Source organism: Stylophora pistillata, chromosome 2 (genome assembly GCF_964205215.1).
Source record: "Stylophora pistillata chromosome 2, jaStyPist1.2, whole genome shotgun sequence".
Classification (NCBI taxonomy): domain Eukaryota; kingdom Metazoa; phylum Cnidaria; class Anthozoa; order Scleractinia; family Pocilloporidae; genus Stylophora; species Stylophora pistillata.
This window is the reverse complement of record NC_142520.1, coordinates 47,310,137-47,330,150: the sequence shown is the minus strand read 5'-3', so window position 1 is coordinate 47,330,150 and position 20,014 is coordinate 47,310,137. Positions and strand designations below refer to the sequence as shown.

The following is a 20,014-nucleotide window of genomic DNA, read 5'->3' as shown; positions in this document are numbered from 1 at the left end:
GATACATCATGACCGCTTACATGAAGCCTGGAAGAAGTGTGGACATTTCAGAGTCACTTATATGAACAATTATTTATGAGTATTTTAAACATGGCGGAGTACTACTGATGAGGATCGTAATTGATCGAAATCGATTTGGAATTCCGCTACATTTTTACAAGTGACCTTTTATATACCATTTTACACGTTTTTACAATTCTTGTATTCGTTTTATAGTAGTTTTTAGTGCGTCGAACGTGACTACGAGACGTTATGTCTAGCAAACTGACTCAATAAATTGTATTTACTGTGTTAAAAGTGCAGGCAGAGATAACTTCCAATATTTTGACGTCTTCTACTGTCTGGTTAAAATCCACTAGTTAAAGCTCTTTTAAGATTTCCCCATTCTTGATCTCATGTAAACAATACCAGAAAGCTCACCAATTGACAAGTAACTGCCACCTTAACTTTTTCACTCACTGGTTAATGTCTTTATCTATTGATTGATTTTCTTTTCTTTTTTGAACAGGTTGGGAGATGGTTGTAAAAGGAATGTGCATTGGGTAAGTTTTACATGACGAGCTTTGCTCAAGAAAAAAATTCTCAGCAGGCATCGTAAACTGATGCCGAGGTTTGGGGAAGAAGGCGTTGGGTGGATGTCATCACATTAATTACACCACAATGTAATTATACAGATTAGCGTCCACGAATCCACGAGAGATACGCGATTGCGTGCGAGTAAACGCGGGGTCATCTGATGGCGATGAAAATCAAAATCATGAAATGAAATGAAGTTTGTTGTGCGCGTAATGGTCATAAAATACTGCGTTTTCTCTGTTTCTGCCTGTTTCCTTATAACGACATTTTTAATCACGTGGTCTTTCAAAGATCCTTCCTTTTCACAGAAGAGGCAATACCGGCGAGGCGCCGTATTCGAAAAGCCTCTCTTTCGATTATTTAGGTATGATTCTTTCGCTTGGTTTGCCATAAAACAGTAACAAAAGATATCGCAATTTTCATGTGCCGTACGACCTGAATAACAACCGTATCGAATTTCCAGTATTGCGTCACTTGGTGGATCGATCAGTGTTCACGCTTTGCGATCGTAGTACACGATGTTATTGTTTTGGTACAAAACCTGTGGCGGTCGCACGACTTGGCCTCGTATCCTGGTTAAATTCTTACCAATATTATATATTAAACCTCGACGAGATTTTTCATGTCGAAATGTCAAAAAGCATCATGTTTTAGATTTCGAAACCATTCGAAATGAAGTCATAGAGGCAGTCGGATTTTCGACGTGCGGCTTTCCACCGGCTAACTTAACCACGCAGAGTCTTTGCAGGATTACAAGTGCCACACTTGACCCTTGCAAGCATTGGTATCTACTTTTGAAAGAGGTATGTGACGTTCCTTTGTGTAAATATTTCATATGCGATGTATTTAAGATATTTCCCGACGAAATCCAAAGTGTGGCGACACGGGAGCTTCAGCCGGCCAACTCATCGTTCGAAGTAGTGGGGTTAGCCAGGATTCCCGACCTCGTTCACGTTGTGTTCACGTTCTGTCTAATAGCTGGTCTATCTTCTTCGTAATAAACAATCCCCGACGAACTTATTAAATCTGCGGGATTTATGACTATCGTAAATCTAGTGAACTCCGCCACGCTAGACTTTGAGCCCGAAGGCGCGAAAAATTTATCTTTTGGCGCCAAACTCAGTCACGACTCCGAAGAGCTCGCTTCCTAACTTACCGAAAGATCAGCTAGAGTAAATTCCCTTGGAGTGGAACTGAAGAAGCTTCGAACACAGATTTCTCATCTCAAATCAGCATGGAGTCAATTTTACAGACCCTTTTTTCCACCTCAACGTTCGTACCTTGTCGTGGTGAGGTGGCTTGAGTGCCTTAATGACCAATTGCAATACAATGCCTTTAAAGAATTCAGCTTCAGTTGGTGGGCTATATTTTCTGCAAGGTAGAGGCAGTTATTATGCAATACAGGACGCCATATCGGATGAGAACTTGTGTGTCTTTATTGAGTAGTCCAGAGTGCATCGCGCACCCTAACATCTCCCTTCCTTCTTTTTTTTTTTTTTTTTTTGAAACTATAACTGAACAAAACAGTCAGTGACGGGTCGGCGAAAAAAAAGTCTCCGCCACAGCTAGGGGGAAACAACAATGCCCCCAAATGAAGAGTGTCTTTACGCACATCGAGCAACGAAGGGGGAAGGAAAAAAAGAAAAAAAAAAACAAGGTTAAACTGAGCAGTAATAAAATGAATCTCCAACAGCAACAGTGTCATTGATGATTAGTCGGGGAGGTAGTTATAAGTTCAAACGGATAGGGGGTTTGCAAACACGGCCCGAACGAGTTTTTGTGACAGGTTTGTTTGTGTGGCTCTCCTCCGCGATGGGGCTTGGGCGATGGCATAAGCTTGGTTCGTCGGTGATAGGTGCTAATGGTATTGGAATAGGGTGGTCGGGTGCTTCCACTTCAGCAGTCGGTACTGGCATGGCACTTGAGGTAGGTGGTTGCATTGTGGGTGAAAGAGGTGGTGGGTGGGCTGGTTGAGTAATGTGTGAGATGGGTGGTTGGCATGGTGGGGATTCTGCCGCCGGCGTAGGACTAGGAGGTAGCTTATCTAACCACGACCTTGGGACTAGAGCACCAGGAGGTGGTGGCGCCGCAGGGCGCAGGTGTGCTCGGTTCCGTCTGGTTAACCCTGCGGGTGTTTCCACAATGTAGGAGCGTGGGGCCGGAATGGCGGTCACCAGACCGTAGAGCCAAGGGCCAGACTTGTGATGGGGGGACGGTTTGGCGTAGACAAAGTCACCGATATTTAACGAAGGTAGAGGGTTACTAGCAGTTATGTCATAATGTTGTTTAGCCCTAGTTCGCTTAGCTGCGATGGCTCCCTGGACTATGTCAGTAGTATGGTCGCTGGGTAGTAAGAGCTCCGTAGATATAGGTAGGAGTCCGCGGATGCGGCGTCCCATACTCCTTTGTGCTGGGCTCAAGAGATGGCCCTCTTGGGGGGTGTTTCTGTATACAAGAAGGGCTTCATGCAGGCCGGTTTTTCCAGACTTTTTCAGGTTGCGTTTTACGATTTTTGCTGATGCCTCTGATTTTCCATTCCCCTTGGGCCAGTATGGTGAGCTTGTGACATGGTTTGTCTGGTATCTGTGGCAGAGCCGCTCAAAATCGGATGCAATAAATTGTGGTCCATTATCAGTTAAAATCGTTTCTGGAACACCATGTCGAGCAAAATGTGCTTTAGTTTTGGCCACAATAGTGGCAGATAAGGTGTTTTCCAGTTCATCAACCTCGATGAAGTCTGAATAGTGATCGGTTGTGACGAGGTAGGTGCTCGACTCAAACGCACAAAGATCTTGACTGATAAACTGCCAAGGGTACTCTGGTATAGGCTGGGACTTCATGGGTTCCTTGGCATTCTGTAATTGGAACTGTGCGCATTTCCCACATGAACGGCATGTTTCGCGAATATCAGACTTCATGCCTGGCCAGAAGACAGTGTCCTTACAGAGACGGATGTTTGATTCCGCTCCGAAGTGGGCAGCGTGAGCCTTTTGTAGGATGGCGTTTCTTTTTGCCAGCGGGATAAGTACTTGCGTTCCTTTGTAGATGACCCCACCTTGATGGGTTAGTTCTTCCCGGAAGTTCCATTAGGGGTGTAAGCTGTGGGTAAGTTCCGATTTTCTTGAAGGCCAGCCTGTGGTTATGACCCTGATCAGGTGACAGAGGGTGGGGTCATTCGCAGTTGCAGATATGATGTCATTCAGAGTCTCGGAAGTGACCCTGGGGTTTTTGATGTCGCTGTCGATGTTAAGTCTGAAGATTTCAAAATTGGTCTGTTTTGAGTCGTTGATGGTGGGGAGAGGGGCCCTCGAGAGAGTGTCCGCCAGCATGAGTGACGTGCCTTTCTTGTATGTGGCTTTTATTTTGTACCGTTGCAGCCGCATCAGCATTTTCTGGAGGCGGCGAGGTGCTGAGTGTAGAGGCTTCTTGAATATTGTTTCTAAGGGTTGGTGGTCGGTGTGGACGTTCACTTCGCGGCCGTAAATCCAGAGGTCCCACTTGTCACAGGCCGACACTATAGCAAGGCATTCTTTTTCAATTTGAGCCCAGAGTTCTTCATTGGGGCGAAGGCTGCAGGATGTGTAAGCGACTGGTTGAAGGTCTCCGGAATCATTAGGCTGGAGGAGGGCTCACCCAAGCCCTCCTTGTGAGGCATCCACTTGGAGGGTGACTGGCCTGTTGTTGTCAAAGTAAGCGAGGCATGGGGCACTGGTAATGAGACGCTTTGCTTGGGCAAATGCTTCCTGGTGTGTGTCTGACCAGATGAAGTCACGATCCTGCTTTGTGAGGTCAAACAGGGGCTTGATCACGGGGGACAAGTTAGGGCAGAAAGTATTCAAGTAGTTCACCATGCCACAGAATCGCATCACTCCCTGCTTATCTGTAGGGGCCGGCATAGCAGAGATGGCCTTGACTTTGTTGGGGTCTGGTGTCACACCCAGGTTGGATATCACATGGCCCATAAAGGTGATCTGTGATAGTTTAAACTGAATTTTTTGCGGGTTGAACTTCAGGTGCTTGTCTCGAGCGCGCTTCATTAGGGCAAGGACATTGAGATCATGATTTCTGTTTGCTTCCTCAACTGTGTCGCCTTGGCCCACGACGAGGATGTCATCAGCTATGCAATACACATCGTGCAGACCTTCAAGGGCCTCATGCATTCGTAACTGAAATTCCTCTGGGGCACAACTAACGCCATAAGGGAGGCGGAGCCAACAGTATGGACCCCAGGGGGTGTGCATGGTGGTGAGCAGACTGGATTCATCTGTGAGCGCAACTTGAGTGAAGCCATCAAGGGCATCGAATATGGAGAATGTTTTATGCTTTTTCCTTGATAAGCGTGGAAGTATTTCCTGTATAGTAGGAATCTGGTAGCGCGGAATTATGATGGCTTTATTCAGCGTTTGGCTGGGATCTAAGCATAAGCGTATTTTGGTGGTGCCATCGGGGCGGGTCTTTTCTCTGACCGTCATGTTACTACACCAGTTTGTGGGTTGGTCCACCTTCTTGAGTTTTCCACATTTCACCATGGCGTCAAGTTGTGCTTTCACTTTTTCGAGTTTCGCCACCGGTACTCGATGGATGCCTGCATGGCAGGGTGTGACTTTAGGATCCAAAGTCAGATGGACTGGCTGACCCACATTTCCCAGACCCTCAAAGTTGTCTTTGTACGATGTAACCAATTGGGTCTGCTGGAGGCGGCCTGGGTGCAAGTCGGTTGTAGTTGCTGACTGGGGAGGTGTTGTCTGATCTGTGGAGGCCAGATGAATGCGAGGTAGTTTGATGTCTGACGTTGGGGAGGAGAACACTCTGTCTTTGTGAAATTTCAGTAGACCGAGACGCTTGCTCTCTCTACCACTTATGAGGGCGGGTTTGCCTGGGATGCATGCCGAGTCTATTACTTGAAATTCTAGTGTTTCGAAGTGGGAGACGCCCTCGCAGGCTAGACTGACTTTGCCCAATGGGCGAATAGGTTCTCCAGAGTAAGGGAATATCTTGACATGCGAGGGGCGTAGCGGGGCAGTTGCCGATATCTTCCTGAAGACTGATAATGGTAAGGTGTTACAGGATGCGGCAGAGTCTACTTGCATTAGCACTTTTATGTTCTTTTCAGGGCTAACGGAGACTGGGAGCCAGGTGAAGTATTTGTCGTCCTCCATGTCGTCACAAAGAGCAAAAGCTGAGAAAGAGTGGACGACGTAGTCATCATCATCATCAAGATACGTTGCAGATGCTTCGTTCCCTTGAGAGAAGTGGTGAACGGTGTCTGAGCGCCGAGGGGGAGGGTGCTTGGCTTGTTTTCTTTGTTTCTTTTCAAAATCCAACTTGAACTTGTCTTTGGGGGATCTGCAGACCTTGGCAAGATGGTTTTCAGTCATATAACAATTGGTGCAGTAGGTACCTGGTTTGGTCGCTGGACAGTCCTTGCGGGGATGTCTAAGGCCTCCGCACCAACCACAGTTTCCACGACGGGGTGGTGTCGGTTTCGTTGCCAATTGATTGACTTGCTCTTCGAGGTTCGGGTTGGTAGAGTGCATAATGGCTAGGTTGGTGTTGTGAGCTGCTTCCCAGGACTTTGCACGAGCAAGTTGTTCATCGAATGTGTAGGGTGTTTTCCCGTCTTCCTTGTAGTGATGAAGGAGTAGTTCTCTAAGGTCTTTGTTGTGGACTCCTGTGCATAAGCGGTCGCGCATGAGCTCCTGGAGGGGGTCTGTCATCTCGGAATATTTGGATTTTTGGGCAATGCTTCTGATTCGGGTTTCAAAATCTGTGACGGATTCGTTAGGTTTTTGTGTGCAATTGAAGAAAGCTAGTCGTTGGGGCATGACGTTGTCTTGACCGACAAAATGACCCTCTAAACGCTGCTGATATGTCCATGGCTGTTTTTTCTCTTCTGTTGTCATTTTCGGAAGGATTGTGGTATCAAAAATTTCCAAGACATCATCCGGGAGGGCGAGAAAGAAAGCCGCTATTTCGGATTGAGCCTTTTCTGGGACCCAGTGCTCTGGAGTCGTTGGGCTTTTGCTGGCGTCCCTCCATTTTCGCTGTAGCAGGCACCAGGCATTGAATTTCCTGCGCCAAATTCTTACACTGGCTGCTTTGTCTTCGCGGAACGAAAGGTTTGGTGGCTTGCTTTCGGCCATATTTGGTTCTTACGAGGTCGTTTCTCGGTCAGAGGTCGTCGAGAGTGTACGTCTGAATCAAAAACTCGTAGATTCCGTCGCTTGAAGGAGTTAAGGCAAGGGATGGGGCGTAAAGGCAATCCCACTCCTGACACCAAGTTATTATGCAATACAGGACGCCATATTGGATGAGAACTTGTGTGTCTTTATTGAGTAGTCCAGAGTGCATCGCGCACCCTAACAAGGCCAGACTAACACGGACTTTGTCATTGTAGTTATTGTTATGATTATTATAATTATCATTATTATTAATGATTTTGTTATTGTTATCATTATCTTTTTGATTGTGATTGAATCATTTTCAAAATGAAATAGGCTGCTCAATGAGGATGGCATGCTGAGGCAAGTAGATTTTCATTTATTTACCTCCCCTCCCCCCAAGTAGAAATTCAAGTGTTTCTGATAGTTTTTCTCTTCAATTGATTGTTAGAATGCAGAAGATTTTCTAAGACACATTGTTCAGAGGGCTTGTCTTAAGTAGTTGTTTTCTGATTCAAAACCACCTGCCTAGTTCTGTTTCTCTTGGGTAGTTAGTCCATGGACTGTTGTTATCTGATGGCAGAACTAACAGGTGGATCTGTTTCTCTTGGGTAGTCAGTCCATTATGGGCTGTTGTTATCTGATGGCAGAACCACCAATCTGTTCTGTTTCTCTTGGGTAGCCAGTCTATCGACTGTTGTTATCTGATGGCAGAACCAGTCCCTATTTTTTTTTCAGCTCTATGCTGTCAGTCTTTTATGGACAGTTGTTTTTATCTGATGGCAGTTTTAGCTTGCTCTTTTTGTTTTGACAAGTGTGTTGCTTATGCTGTTTGTCACGTATCATCTGTTATTAGTCGGAGGCACTTTGGTCAATCAATGCTATCATTGTCTTCATTATTATTATAATTGTTAATTCAGCTGCTACTCTTCTCTCTTAGGGCCCACTACAGACAGCACTAGCTTAATAAAGTCCCAAAACCTTTCACAATGAGCCAACTCAAGAATTGCAGTCCTGAACAGTTTTTGGGGTTTTCCTGGCTTTTCTTGAGATTATTTTGTCTCAGTTTCAATTACTTGGATACTCATTCAGCTAGACTAACAATAACACCATTTTGTTCCTAGATAAACATTGAAATAATCATAATAGTAATATAAATGATAATAATAATGATTTGTTATTGTTATCATTATCATTATCTTTATGATTGTGATCATCATTTTCAAATTGAAATAGGCTGCTCAGTGAGGATGGCATGCTGAGGCAAGTAGATTTTCATTTAATTCCTCCCCCCTCCCCCCAAATAGAAATTCAAGTGTTTCTGATAGTTTGTCTCTTCAATAGATTGTTAGACACATTGTACAGAGGTCTTAAATAGTTGTTTTCTGATTCAAAACCACCTGCCTAGTTCTGTTTCTCTTGGGTAGTTAGTCCATGGACTGTTGTTATCTGATGGCAGAACTAACAGGTGGATCTGTTTCTCTTGGGTAGTCAGTCTATTATGGGCTGTTGTTATCTGATGGCAGAACCACCAATCTGTTCTGTTTCTCTTGGGTGGTCAGTCTATGGACTGTTGTTATCTGATGGCAGAACCAGTCCCTATTTTTTTTTCAGCTCTATGCTGTCAGTCTTTTATGGACAGTTATTTTTATCTGATGGCAGTTTTAGCTTGTTCTTTTTGTTTTGAAAAGTGTGTTGCGTATGCTGTTTGTCACGTATCACCTGTTATTAGTCATAGGGTGACTTTGGTCAATCAATGCTATCATTGTCCTTAGTATTATTATTATTAATTCAGCTGCTACTCTTCTCTCTTTGACACAGGGCCCACTGCAGACAGCACTAGCTTAATGAAGTCCCAAAACCTTTCACAATGAGCCAACTCAAGAATTGCAGTCCTGAACAGTTTTTGGGGTTTTTCTGTCTTTTCTTAATTTGTTTTTGCCCCAGTTTCAATCACTTGGATACTCATTCAGCTAGACTAACAATAACACTATTTTGTTCATAGATAAACATTGAAATAATCATAATAGTAATATGAATGATAATAATAATGATTAGATTAATGGAAATAATCATAGGAATTATAACCATCAGGCTAATGAACATTATTTCTCTAACTATTGTAAATATTTTTATCATTATTATTATTATTATTATTATCATTATTATTGTTATCATTGTTATTATTATTATTATCATCATTATCATTATTATTGTTATCAATGTTATTATTATTTCCATCATGAATTATTAGAGATGCTTCGAAAAAAATGATCTATAGTTCCCTCCAACTCATTATTCTTTCAGTTAAGTGAATTAAGACTTTGTGAACAGTTACTGCTTTATTCTGTCATTCCTGATGACCATAGAAATGGTGAAAGTCCACAGATATTATCCCTCTAAGAGTTTCTCCAGGTGTTTTTTTTTCCTCTGAATTTGGTTACAACAGAATGAAGGGCATCAGAGTATAGTGCGCCCAGCTAGACATGAATTGCATTAATATTACAGGGTCATTTTGCTGTATTCAGGGTTTAATCTTAGCCTTCTACAGACAAGTTTGTTCCTCTAAATGCAAAACACATTTTACAAACTTACAAAAACTGCCAAGAAACAGCTACTAAATTTATGGAAACATGACGAACAAGTCAACTAGACTGTGTACTACACATCATTGAAATCAAAGTATCACTTTAGGAACATAAAATCGCAAGGTCAGTTTCCCGTTTTTAGTGCCTGAGAAAAGATCAGGCCACCAGATTACTTCAAATTCCCTGGTTGCTCGTCCATCTCAATTGCCAACAACCATTTTAGTTTACTAGGTGAGAATCGTGCTTGATTTCTTGCCCCATGCTCTTTAGTTGGCCGCCTGTAAAGCTTGTTGAGAGTTTAACAGCTACTACTTGCAGCAACCTCCATATTCCCCCGATAGCTTTTCTTAACTGTAATGGTACAGAACTTTGATGACTCAGACCAGAAATAACATCATTCACTCTACCATCCCTGTAATAAAAAACTTTAGATTTTTCTCTCCATACAGGGAGCCGCAAATGTATTTTTACCCTCGCACGTTTATAAAAGCATTCGGCATGCCTGCTAACAAAGCTTGGATGTATGTTTCAGGAACTTAGTATCTTTCAACTCGACACCATTTGCCTGAAACCAAAATAATAATTACGAAAGTTAAGGGATTATTTACTTCTGGAGTGAAATGTACTAAATGATTTGCCCTTTCAAACATAAACCTGAGTTATCAGGTTTTGTCAATCACAAAATTACGCGCCGGGTTATTAGTATTCCTTGGGGACCTTCCTATATTATCATAAATATCTAAGACAGGCAGGTCATTTAGCTAGGTAATTTATGTTAAAAACCGCGCTGTACAGCACTTAGAATTATTTTCCTCACTCATTTTACTCACACTGCAACTTCGCGTACAACGCAATTATTACTACGCAGATATATCTGGTGTCCAATTGGGAGAAGAGCTTATTATTTTTGTTTTAGAGGTGAATTGCGATTTCTTGTATGTCCCTTATTTCGTCGAAGAAAAGCTCGAACAAATACTGAAAGTAATGAGTAAGTCACTATGAACAACTAGTGCAAAGTGACAGCACTATCGAGCCAAACTGAGAACTGTTCTTTAATGAATTTTAACATGAACCACCAATTCTTACTATTTTTAATTTCTGCGTTTTAATAGACTTTGACATGTTCTTGAGAAGATATTAAATCGGTTAGCGCTGTTGTTCCCTTCTAAATTATTTTTGTGGAAGCGCTTCAGAAGACACTGGTTTAACTAAAACCATGTTGGGCGACGTTACATTTTGACTGCATAACCCGCAATTAAATTTAATTTTAACAGCTATTCGAGTGTGTGAAGAACGGAAAAGAGCAAAATTACATACCATCGGCCTTTCGATGCACGGACGAATTAAAACTTTTTACAATTCCACTTATCCATTGCTTGTAACTGATAGACCTTGTCCTTATTCTTGCGGGAGGCCGTACGATCTGTTGTCCATTGTAGAACTTGGCAAACTTAGCGCACTCTGCCTCGAGCGCAACAATGTGATCTTTCGATTCTCTATCTCACTAGCGCAGTTGTTGCGTTGAACATGGACGAATAGTACATCGCAGCGTGTCTTGTAGATAGCTAGAGATGCCATGCATGTTTAGGATAAGCGCTGAATATGGACGAGCGTTAAAGCCGCCACTGAAAAAGCACACTCGACCGTTTTTCAGTGTAAGGATCAGGTCTTTCACACAGCTGTCAGAATTAAAGAGAGGAAGAACGTCGATCTCGCTCACCTAAGTAGCGAAGTACACCACGAGCGGCGACGATGATCAAACACCTGGAAGATCACCGTGGTGTACCTCTTCTCTTTGGTATCATAACCAAGAGCGAGCCCTTTCGACTTGTCACTAAGTTTTACGGTTTATAAAGCAAAGGCCCCGCTCTACACAAAGCCTTAAAGAATGAAACACTAGAAAAGCTTACTTAGCTTGGAATTATAAAAATTTCCTTTCTTAAAAATCGAAGATTTTCATGGTTTCCGTAACTTCGTATTTTTCCAAATTTCCTCTTTTACATGTTATGCTGTTTTGCATTTTCTTCAGCGTATAATTTAGTTCAGCGTCGATCATTTATCATCCTTAGAAGAAAATATTCTGATCTTTACGTTTAACTATAAAATTGCTTTGGCTTACATTGTGCGCATAAAAGGAGCGTTAAATTAAACATGAGTTGATTCCACGCGAGGGTTTTACCTGGAAAAATGCCTGCACACGAGAGACACCGACATTACCGCGTGTCCCTTTCTGGAAAACATTCGTGTTATGACAAGAAAGGTCAGCTTAAGGGTTTTGGGTTACCCAAACTATGCAATTTTGACGCCGAAAAGTGCCAAAAAGTAATTACAGAAACTTCATCCGCAACACCTTGAACGTGCTGTGGGCGCGAACTGAGGTCTTCTCTTACAGTTAATAATTGCCAGGCGGAACTCAGATCCGGCTTAGCCTAATTTGCATAAATTTTTTCGGTGGGCAAAGCTCGTCATGAATGCTATGTAATGGCTCTTATCGAAGTTGAGTACGCAAAATCAATGAGCTTAGGCCAAACCGAGGCTATCGGGTCTAGCGCGCTGTAAAGTACAAGGAAATAGAGAGGGAATGTAGGAGGTAGTTTGACATTTAGATAATATTTTGTCTACTTTTGAGAGTTGTTATCCATGGTGAGGCATTGCATAGCTTTTGGGTGTCAAAATCGAAGTTCCAAAGCGAAGTGCAAAGACTTATCATGGCATTTGCTCCCACTGTCAAACAGGAATTTGCTGGCTCAATGGCTCCTGAAACTGCGTTGAGAGAACACTCCGGTAAACAAAAAATCGTACGTTTGTAGTCAGCATTTTGAAGCCAGTTGCCTCATAAAACCACTGGGAGGGCAAAGAATTCGTTTAAAGCCAGATTCTATAGCGACAAAGTTTATTTTTGCTGTCGAAAAACCAGAGAGGAAAAAGCCCGCCGATCGAGCATCGTTGAACACAAAGAAAACAAAAATAGAGAAATCGCAGCAGCATTCAGTCTCCGAATCGATTAACATTCAACACACGGATTTGAAAAATCTGGTTCAGATGGTATAGAAACTGATCATCTAGATAGTGAAGGTTTAGTTCAAACTCGAGATGAAAACTGGGAACATCAACTTAAGTTAAAGGATAACGAAATGTCATGCTTACTTGAGACATGGCAAACTAAGGAGCGCAAATTGAACAAAAAAATACAAGAGCTGGAAAATCAACTTGAGAAGGAAAGAAGCGCCAGGAAGGAGCTGGAATTATTGATCGAGGGGAAAGCCTTCAGTATCGAAACTGTCAAGGATAATGATAAATTATTACGATTTTACACTGGATTTGAGAACTATGAGGTGTTTTCAATGGTTCTTGACTTTCTGGGGAGGGACACAGCGGCTCACTTGGACTACCAAAACACGGAAGATTTAGGAGAAATCAAGCACAAATATAAACCTGGGCCTAGTAGGGCTTTGACTGTCGAGAATGAATTTTTTCTGGTCCTTTGTCGTTTGAAAGTTGGCTTACCAGAAGAAGACTTATCAGCTAGATTTGGAGCTAGATTTGGATCAAGTTTATTTTCTTTAGATTCAAAGAACTTGATGTATTTCCTTCCAGAGAGATTGTTCAATTACACCTACCTGAATGTTTTCGCAAGAAGTATTCAACAACTACTCTAATAATTGATGCTACAGAGACATACATTGAAAAGCCAAACAACCCAGAGGCTCAACAAGTAACATTTTCTTCATACAAAAATCGCAACACCCTGAAAGCTTTGGTTGGTATTGTACCAAAAGGGGGGATTTCATTTGTTTCAACCCGGTATGGTGGTAGCATTTCTGACAAGGAACTAACCCAAAAGTCAGGCCTTACAGAGAAACTACAGTATGGTGATGTTATCATGGTTGATAGAGGTTTTAATATTCGAGAAATACTTGCATTTAAAGGGGTAAAAGTAAATGTTCCTCCATTTATGAATGAATCTGGGCAATTTAATAAAAGTGAATTACCGGAAACAAGAAGGATTGCATCTCTAAGAATCCATGTTGAAAGAGCCATGGAAAGAATAAGAAACTACCACATTTTAGACTTTGTCCCTATAACTTTGTGCAGGAATGGCATAATCGATATGATCTTTTTTGTCTGTGCAATGCTATCAAACTTCCTCCCACCACTAGTAGATGGTTAGCAGTAACATTGATCTCTCCTACAAATATTGCCTTCATGTTGTAAATGAGACAGTGAAAACAGACTGTATAGTGATGTGATGATCAAGTGAATTTTCCATCAATTTGTTGTAAAAATATTACAAAACTCAATACACACGCATTTTAGCACAAAATGTTCCTGTCTCTAATCAGTGAGTAATTAGCACATGCTTACAACTGAAATGTTGCCATTTGTATATATTTACAGTAATTCTTGAGATGAAATACAGTATAACAAGTTTTTAGTCATTTCATTTGATTAATTTACTCAATCTAGTAAGTCCATAAAAAAAACTCTTGGGTATGTTATTTCCAAAGAGATGTGATTGTCATAAAACTTTTCCAGTTTTGGGACTAAGTCAGAAAGGAATTTGTTGTTTTTCTTCACATGTAAAATAATTAAATAAACAGTGTCAGAGAGTACCAGATCAGTCCAGGATGATTTAGTGCAAAGCATCAGCTGCTGGACTTGGTAATATAACTTATGATTCTTGTTGACCACCAACCCATGAGAAGTGTCTCTAGATATACCACGTTTACACACTGCCTCCTTTCGAGATAGGCCAACTGTGAAGATTCGCTTTATCCCCACTAGTCCTCTATGGACTTCCCCATCTGGAGAGGCCCCGGGGAAAGGATAACACTGAGATATAACAAAACCTGTTTCACTGACTTTGCAATCTAGTTTGTTTTCATATAGCCATATGATCTTCTTTTCATCTTTCAGTCCCTGTTTCATTTTATGGCTTTGGTACTGACTGTTATAGTGTAAAATCTCCTTCATTGCTTTTGTTGGGCTAGAAGAACGCTTTAATAATGCTCGCTTGCTCTGAGACCCTGTAATACGAACACGTCTGTGTTCAAACCATGCGTGACAGTTACTTTGAGCTTTTGTGGCAAGTGCAATGTTCTGTCTCTCTTGATCAGTAACCATGAGATTTCTCTTAATTCTTTTTGCCCGGTCAAAAATCTCTGTGAGTGAGACAGGGAGCTCTTTAATCGGAGAGATAATTTCATTTTTATTTTGCTCAATTTTCTCATCTGATATTAGACGAAAGAAACCACAATTTGGTTTTACTCTTTTGATTTTATCAAGCAGTTCTCTGTTGACTTTTTTCGAATCATTGTTCATTTCAGATGGACGTCTTGGATCATTCAAAGGTTTGACATTGTTTCTTCCTTCTCTTCTATAAATCTTTTTTGAGAAATCAATTTCATAAACTGACTGAGAGTCAAGCTTCCTCTTTCTCGGCTGATTCCACCTCTGCAGTCCTGAGGTACACGTTTCAAATTCCCGTGTGCACTTAAGTCTCACAAATTCTTCAAGTGCATAACAAAGAGCTCCTATATGTTTACAAGAACCACTTGGACCTTTGCCAGCTGGGCAAGCACAGCTGGCAAATGTAATGTTACCTTCATGTCCACCATTATTACACATTGAGAGCTTCACGTTATACTTCAAGTTTTTTTTCATTTCAGGTGAGCTGTTACATCGAATATGTACCTTCTCATCGTCGTCCCGAGCGATTTCCAGTTTTTGGATGTGACCATGTCGAAACAAACCGAAAGCTTTGCTGCTGACATTCTTGTAATCTTTGTTAGATTCATTGTCTTTAGCTTTTCTTTCAATAAAGTAAGACACGATATTTTGAATATTAAATGAAGGGACATCGTCCTTCGCGTCAACCAGTGAAACCCACTGTGCAGATTCAGGGAAATCACAATTGACGGTCGTCGTTTGGTCCTCTGGTTTACTTGCGGCCGAGTGTTGCCACTTCTCCGTAAAATTATTCTCCCAACTATTTTTGATATAACTGATGACCCTGCGGCAAGTAAAACAAGTCGATATAAAATTCATACTTCGAAATTTCCTCTAAGCAATGGCAATAATTATAAGTGACAAAAACTAATGCAATCTTATAAATACCTTTGAGATAACTCAGCCTTCGTTGCTTCGGACCGCGCGCTACCATCTTTCGCCGTCCCTTTACGGAATGACAACCACTCTTTTAGTCTTTCTTTGCTAAGATTCCGTGGGCAACTACCACTAAGTAACTGTACTTTCTCCTCAGCGGAAAAGAAGGCTGCTTCTGGAAGACTTTTGGCAGAGGGCATAGCCTCTTTATCACTTTCTCATGCAATTGCAACCAAGTCTGATCAATGTTGACCCGATAGCCTCGCTTTGATGTTTGCTCGCAGAAATACCGCTGGATCGTTTGGGTGGCGTACCCAACTTCGATAAGAGCCATTAAAACAACAGCAACAGCAAAGTTCAAGATTTTCTTTTTTCAGCAGATGGTACCATTAAGCAGGAGACTTGCATGTTCTAGGGTGAGGCTTTGCCAGATTTCCTCAAGTGAAAGAAAAATACTTGCTTAAAATTTTACTTCTACAAGCAACAAATTGGGGAGCAAAAAATTGTGCCTGAAGATAGGTACAGGGACCCATTAGTGGCTCCTGGTGGGTACTATTTTAAGTTCTATTAATTTGAAATAAATTATTTGCAAACATAATTAACTGATAATGAGATTGGCATGGCAGCTGCTAAATAAAACTCACTTTGGACCTTAAAGAGCCCCTTACTATCTTAGATGGCTTTCTCTCCCTCCTTTTCTTTTTGTATAGTCTACAAATAAGTTCAAAAACCCTTTTTGGGTCACCATTCAGTTTTGTGGCTCCCTGCAGTGACTTTACAGAAGCAGTGCTCAAACTATTTTGCAATTAGTATACTTTTCTGTTCTTTTTATTTTGCAGAGAAAAAAGAAAATTGACTTACCTTTGGTCCTTGTGACTATACAAAAGCCAAACACCGTGGACATCGAATGTCTATGCCGTGTAAGTCATCCCTCCTTACCTAGGGTATGGAGCTCGTGGAATTCAGAATGTTATTCCTCGTGAGCAAATGTTGATTATATTTATGACCATGGAAGGCATAAGGTGGTCAATAAGGACAGAAAATTACCTGAGCACGTGTGCAAGTCCTGATTTATGGCACAAGTGTTGTTTTGGAAGTTTTCTTAATTGAACTTGGGCGACCGAAATTTTAAAACCCTTCAAAACATAAATGGCCATTAATCACCAAATGCAAATGTAGTTTGTGGGATTTTTTAATATTTATTATATTTATCATTAAATTTACATTTCAACTCTCTTTGGTACTTCTTTGGTACACATTACTTAGAATACTTTTCATGGGTTGGAAAATGCTTGTGTTTTCTTTGATCTCGTTGTTTTATGAAACAATTGTAAAAGATCAACCAAGTTAATGTTTTTCGGAATAATGTACAACTTAGCATTGTTGGTTTGTCTGATTCTGAGCGAGTGCAATAAGGACATTTTATATTGCAATCTATAACTTATTTTAGTTTGTGTCACTGACCAATCACGAGCGAGATATGTGTTGAGTATGTGGAAATAGCCAAAAAAGGAAAAAACTCTTATCCTCACATTATAACATAGAGAATGGTCAAGAAGCCTTTTATTTTTGCTCTCTCGGCAAGATTTCCGCACAGCCCCGAATATCTACCCGCTAATCATGATACTATTATCATATTACAGTAAGTTACTGAATTAACAGCAAATCCTAACATTTTCCTATTTTGTTTTATTCACGCTTAGCCAACTCTGTACTGATTTTTACAACCAAGCTCATGTCTATTAAGAGGAAGTCGCTGTTCGATCCAAAGTTACTTCTGCAAATAGGTTTTTGGCCGGTCCTGGCTGGAATGATTCTGTACTATCTGTATAGAAAGGCATCTAAGGAATCTGGCAAGCATGAAACAAAGTCGAGCAAGAAAAATAAAAAGAAATGATAAAACTGTAAACTGTTCAATATTATATGGCGTTACAGTGAAGCCCCTTATTCACCTGCAGATGGCTATAGCACGGTTCTACTTCCCCTCCTTTCCGCGACTTTTCATGCGCAACGCTTGAAGCTCGTAGATCACTGCTGGAGTGATCCGCTCCTCGGCGCAGACACTAGAACGTAACTCGATTAACTCGATTGGTGATTGAAAAGAGAAAAGGTGAGAAGGAATCCCATAAGTTAGGGCTGTAATCAAGGCCAAATTCTCCATAAACTGAGCAATTTTTTAGCGAGTAGATATGGGTTTATATTAAAGTTCAGATATAAAGCGCGCTGTCATTGGTTGGAAGGGCGTGCTCTATTGGAGTTTATAGTTCTGCTTCCTTGACCTTGTTTATAGTTCAATATTATATGGCCATTGTTTATAGTTCTGGATCCTTTCATAGATATTTAACTACCGGTATTTTCCTGATGATTGGAAGGTAGCCAGAGTCACTCCTATTTACAAGGATGATATCAAACTAATCCAAATAATTATCGACCTCTATCTGTCTTACCGACTGTCAGTAAACTTATTGAGAGAGTAGTCTTCAACCAGTTATATGATTTTTTTAATGAGGCATGATTTACTTACCGATGCTCAGTTGGGATCTCGATTTTGTCATTCCACTTTGACTGCCCTTTTGACAGTGGCTTACTAAATGGAGTTCTTTTTCTCGATCTCAAAACAGCTTTCGATACTGTTGATCATGAAATACCACTTAAATAGCTCAATTTCTGTAGGGTTGACTCCATAAGCTTAAAATGGTTTCAATCATATCTGACTGATCGCAAGCAAAGAACTTATGTTAATGCTCTCTTTCTGATTACGGCTCCACTGTGTGTGGTGTCCCTCAAGGTTCCATCCTGGGACCTATAATTTCTTGATTTATATAAATGATCTTCCTGCGAGTGGTCTATCCTCAACACCAAGACTGTATGCTGATGTTACTTGTCTTACCCTTACTGCTCATGATCCTACTGATCTACAAATAAAGCTGAACAGTGATCTAAACAAAAATCCAGTCCTGGCTCCAAGCATGTAAACTTAGTCTTAATGTGAAGAAAACTAAATATTCCATTATTACTTGCTACTCAAAACAAGATCACACACCTAGATCATCAGCCTGATGTAAGAATCAATGGACATTCTGTGGATACTGAGTCAGAACCCACACTGAGATACATAGAGGTCGAAATTGATGATACTTTAACGTGGCATTCTCAAATTGATCACTTGTCAAAAAAGTATCAGCTCGCCTGGCAATTCTAAAGCGGGCCAGGGCCGCAGTACCGCGTTACACCTTAATTAACATGACTAACAGGTACATAGTTAGTAGAGGGAACAATGCCCCGGTTGTTCCTTTTTTCGACTATTGTAGCCCAGTATGGGTTTGTATCGGAAAATGCCAGTCTGAGAGACTCCAGAAGCTACAAAATAGGGTTGCTCGTATAATAAACAATTCTGATTAGTTGACGCCATCTTCTTGTTTATTACATGACCTTTGCTGGGATACAATTGAAGAAAGGCGAACTAAACAGCTAGCTAGCGATTGCTATGTATAAGGTGGTCAATAATCACTTTCCACTTCGCCTTCATAATATTTTTCAAACAATATCTCAAGTCCATACCTATAATTTGAGGGATAATTTGGATAAATCAACAAAGTTGAAATGGTAAATTGGCCACCGTAACGATTACAAAAGCTGACGTTTCGAGCGTTAGCCCTTTCTGGCCCTTTCGGGCCCATTTGCTCAGACGAAGGGCTAACGCTCGAAACGTCAGCTTTTGTAATCGTTACGGTGGCCAATTTACCATTTCAACGTTGTTGATATATCCAAACTATTTCGTTACCCCCACCTACGCAGCCCCAAACAGTTTCTTTAGAAACTATCAAGCTTTATTCATTTATAATTTGAGGGACTCGGCTCATAATCTCTTTACTCCCAGACCACTCTCCGAAGCCGGAAAAGGTAGGTTGCACTATCGAGGTGCTACACTATGGAACAGCCTCTCAACTACTAGAAAAAACCCAGACCCGACTATTAATGCTTTCAAAGAATCCCTGCTCACATAGCAATTGCTTTTTGTCATAATCTTAACGATCTTTTTATTTTAGGATTTAATAGCTCTTATTTTGTGACAAGTTGTAGTATTAGATTTTAGTTTTAGCATTGCTGTTGGTATATAGCATTGGAATATTAGTATTAGCATACGTTGTATAATTATATTCATTAGTAGAAATAGTGTTCGTTGTAAATTGCTTATGAATGATTATTTGCATATTTAAGTTACACACGGCTCGATGGAAGAGCATATATTATGTGAAATTGATACCGTGTATAAATAAAGCTTATATAGGTTATGCATGTATAGTTTACCACTAAATTTTCTCCGATTGTTATTGGTTTAAATTGATCACGTGACGCTATCAGCCCATAGTGCTCGTCTGCGGAAAATTCCCGGATAGATAGTACTCATCCGTGAAAAATTTTGAATGATTTGACGGCCGCGAAGTTAGGCAGATCGGAAAAAAGCAGTGACTTCTCAATTCTGACAGGTATAATGTATCATTTAGCCAATGTACGAGTACAATGTCTTGTTTAAATGTCTTGTCTTGTTTTAAATCACTAGTAATTTTATTGTATTTAATT

The 20,014-nt window shown here is 40.9% G+C and overlaps 1 protein-coding gene, 2 long non-coding RNA genes, 1 other non-coding gene and 1 pseudogene across 4 annotated transcripts; 2 read left to right on the top strand and 3 right to left on the bottom strand.

The window, feature by feature from the left end:
* Nucleotides 1–4,205: 4,205 nt before the first annotated feature.
* On the bottom strand, nucleotides 4,206–6,719 carry LOC148739942 (uncharacterized). Its single transcript, XM_088749611.1, has one exon. It carries the CDS (start codon nucleotides 6,717–6,719, stop codon nucleotides 4,206–4,208), a length of 2,514 nt encoding a protein of 837 aa, XP_088605737.1.
* A 2,341-nt stretch (nucleotides 6,720–9,060) lies between these two features.
* On the bottom strand, nucleotides 9,061–10,850 carry LOC148739941 (uncharacterized). Its single transcript, XR_015996371.1, has 2 exons — nucleotides 10,643–10,850; nucleotides 9,061–9,890 (listed from the first exon to the last, which is right to left on the bottom strand). It is a non-coding gene; the product is annotated as an uncharacterized LOC148739941 (long non-coding RNA).
* Nucleotides 10,851–11,850: 1,000 nt separating this feature from the next.
* LOC148739940 (uncharacterized) lies at nucleotides 11,851–13,497 on the top strand (annotated as a pseudogene).
* A 269-nt stretch (nucleotides 13,498–13,766) lies between these two features.
* Nucleotides 13,767–15,630, bottom strand: LOC111345237 (uncharacterized). Its single transcript, XR_015996840.1, has 2 exons — nucleotides 15,443–15,630; nucleotides 13,767–15,338 (listed from the first exon to the last, which is right to left on the bottom strand). It is a non-coding gene; the product is annotated as an uncharacterized LOC111345237 (transcript).
* Nucleotides 15,631–16,355: 725 nt separating this feature from the next.
* LOC111345240 (uncharacterized) lies at nucleotides 16,356–17,339 on the top strand. Its single transcript, XR_002696254.1, has 2 exons — nucleotides 16,356–16,409; nucleotides 17,134–17,339. It is a non-coding gene; the product is annotated as an uncharacterized LOC111345240 (long non-coding RNA).
* The last annotated feature ends 2,675 nt before the right edge of the window (nucleotides 17,340–20,014 follow it).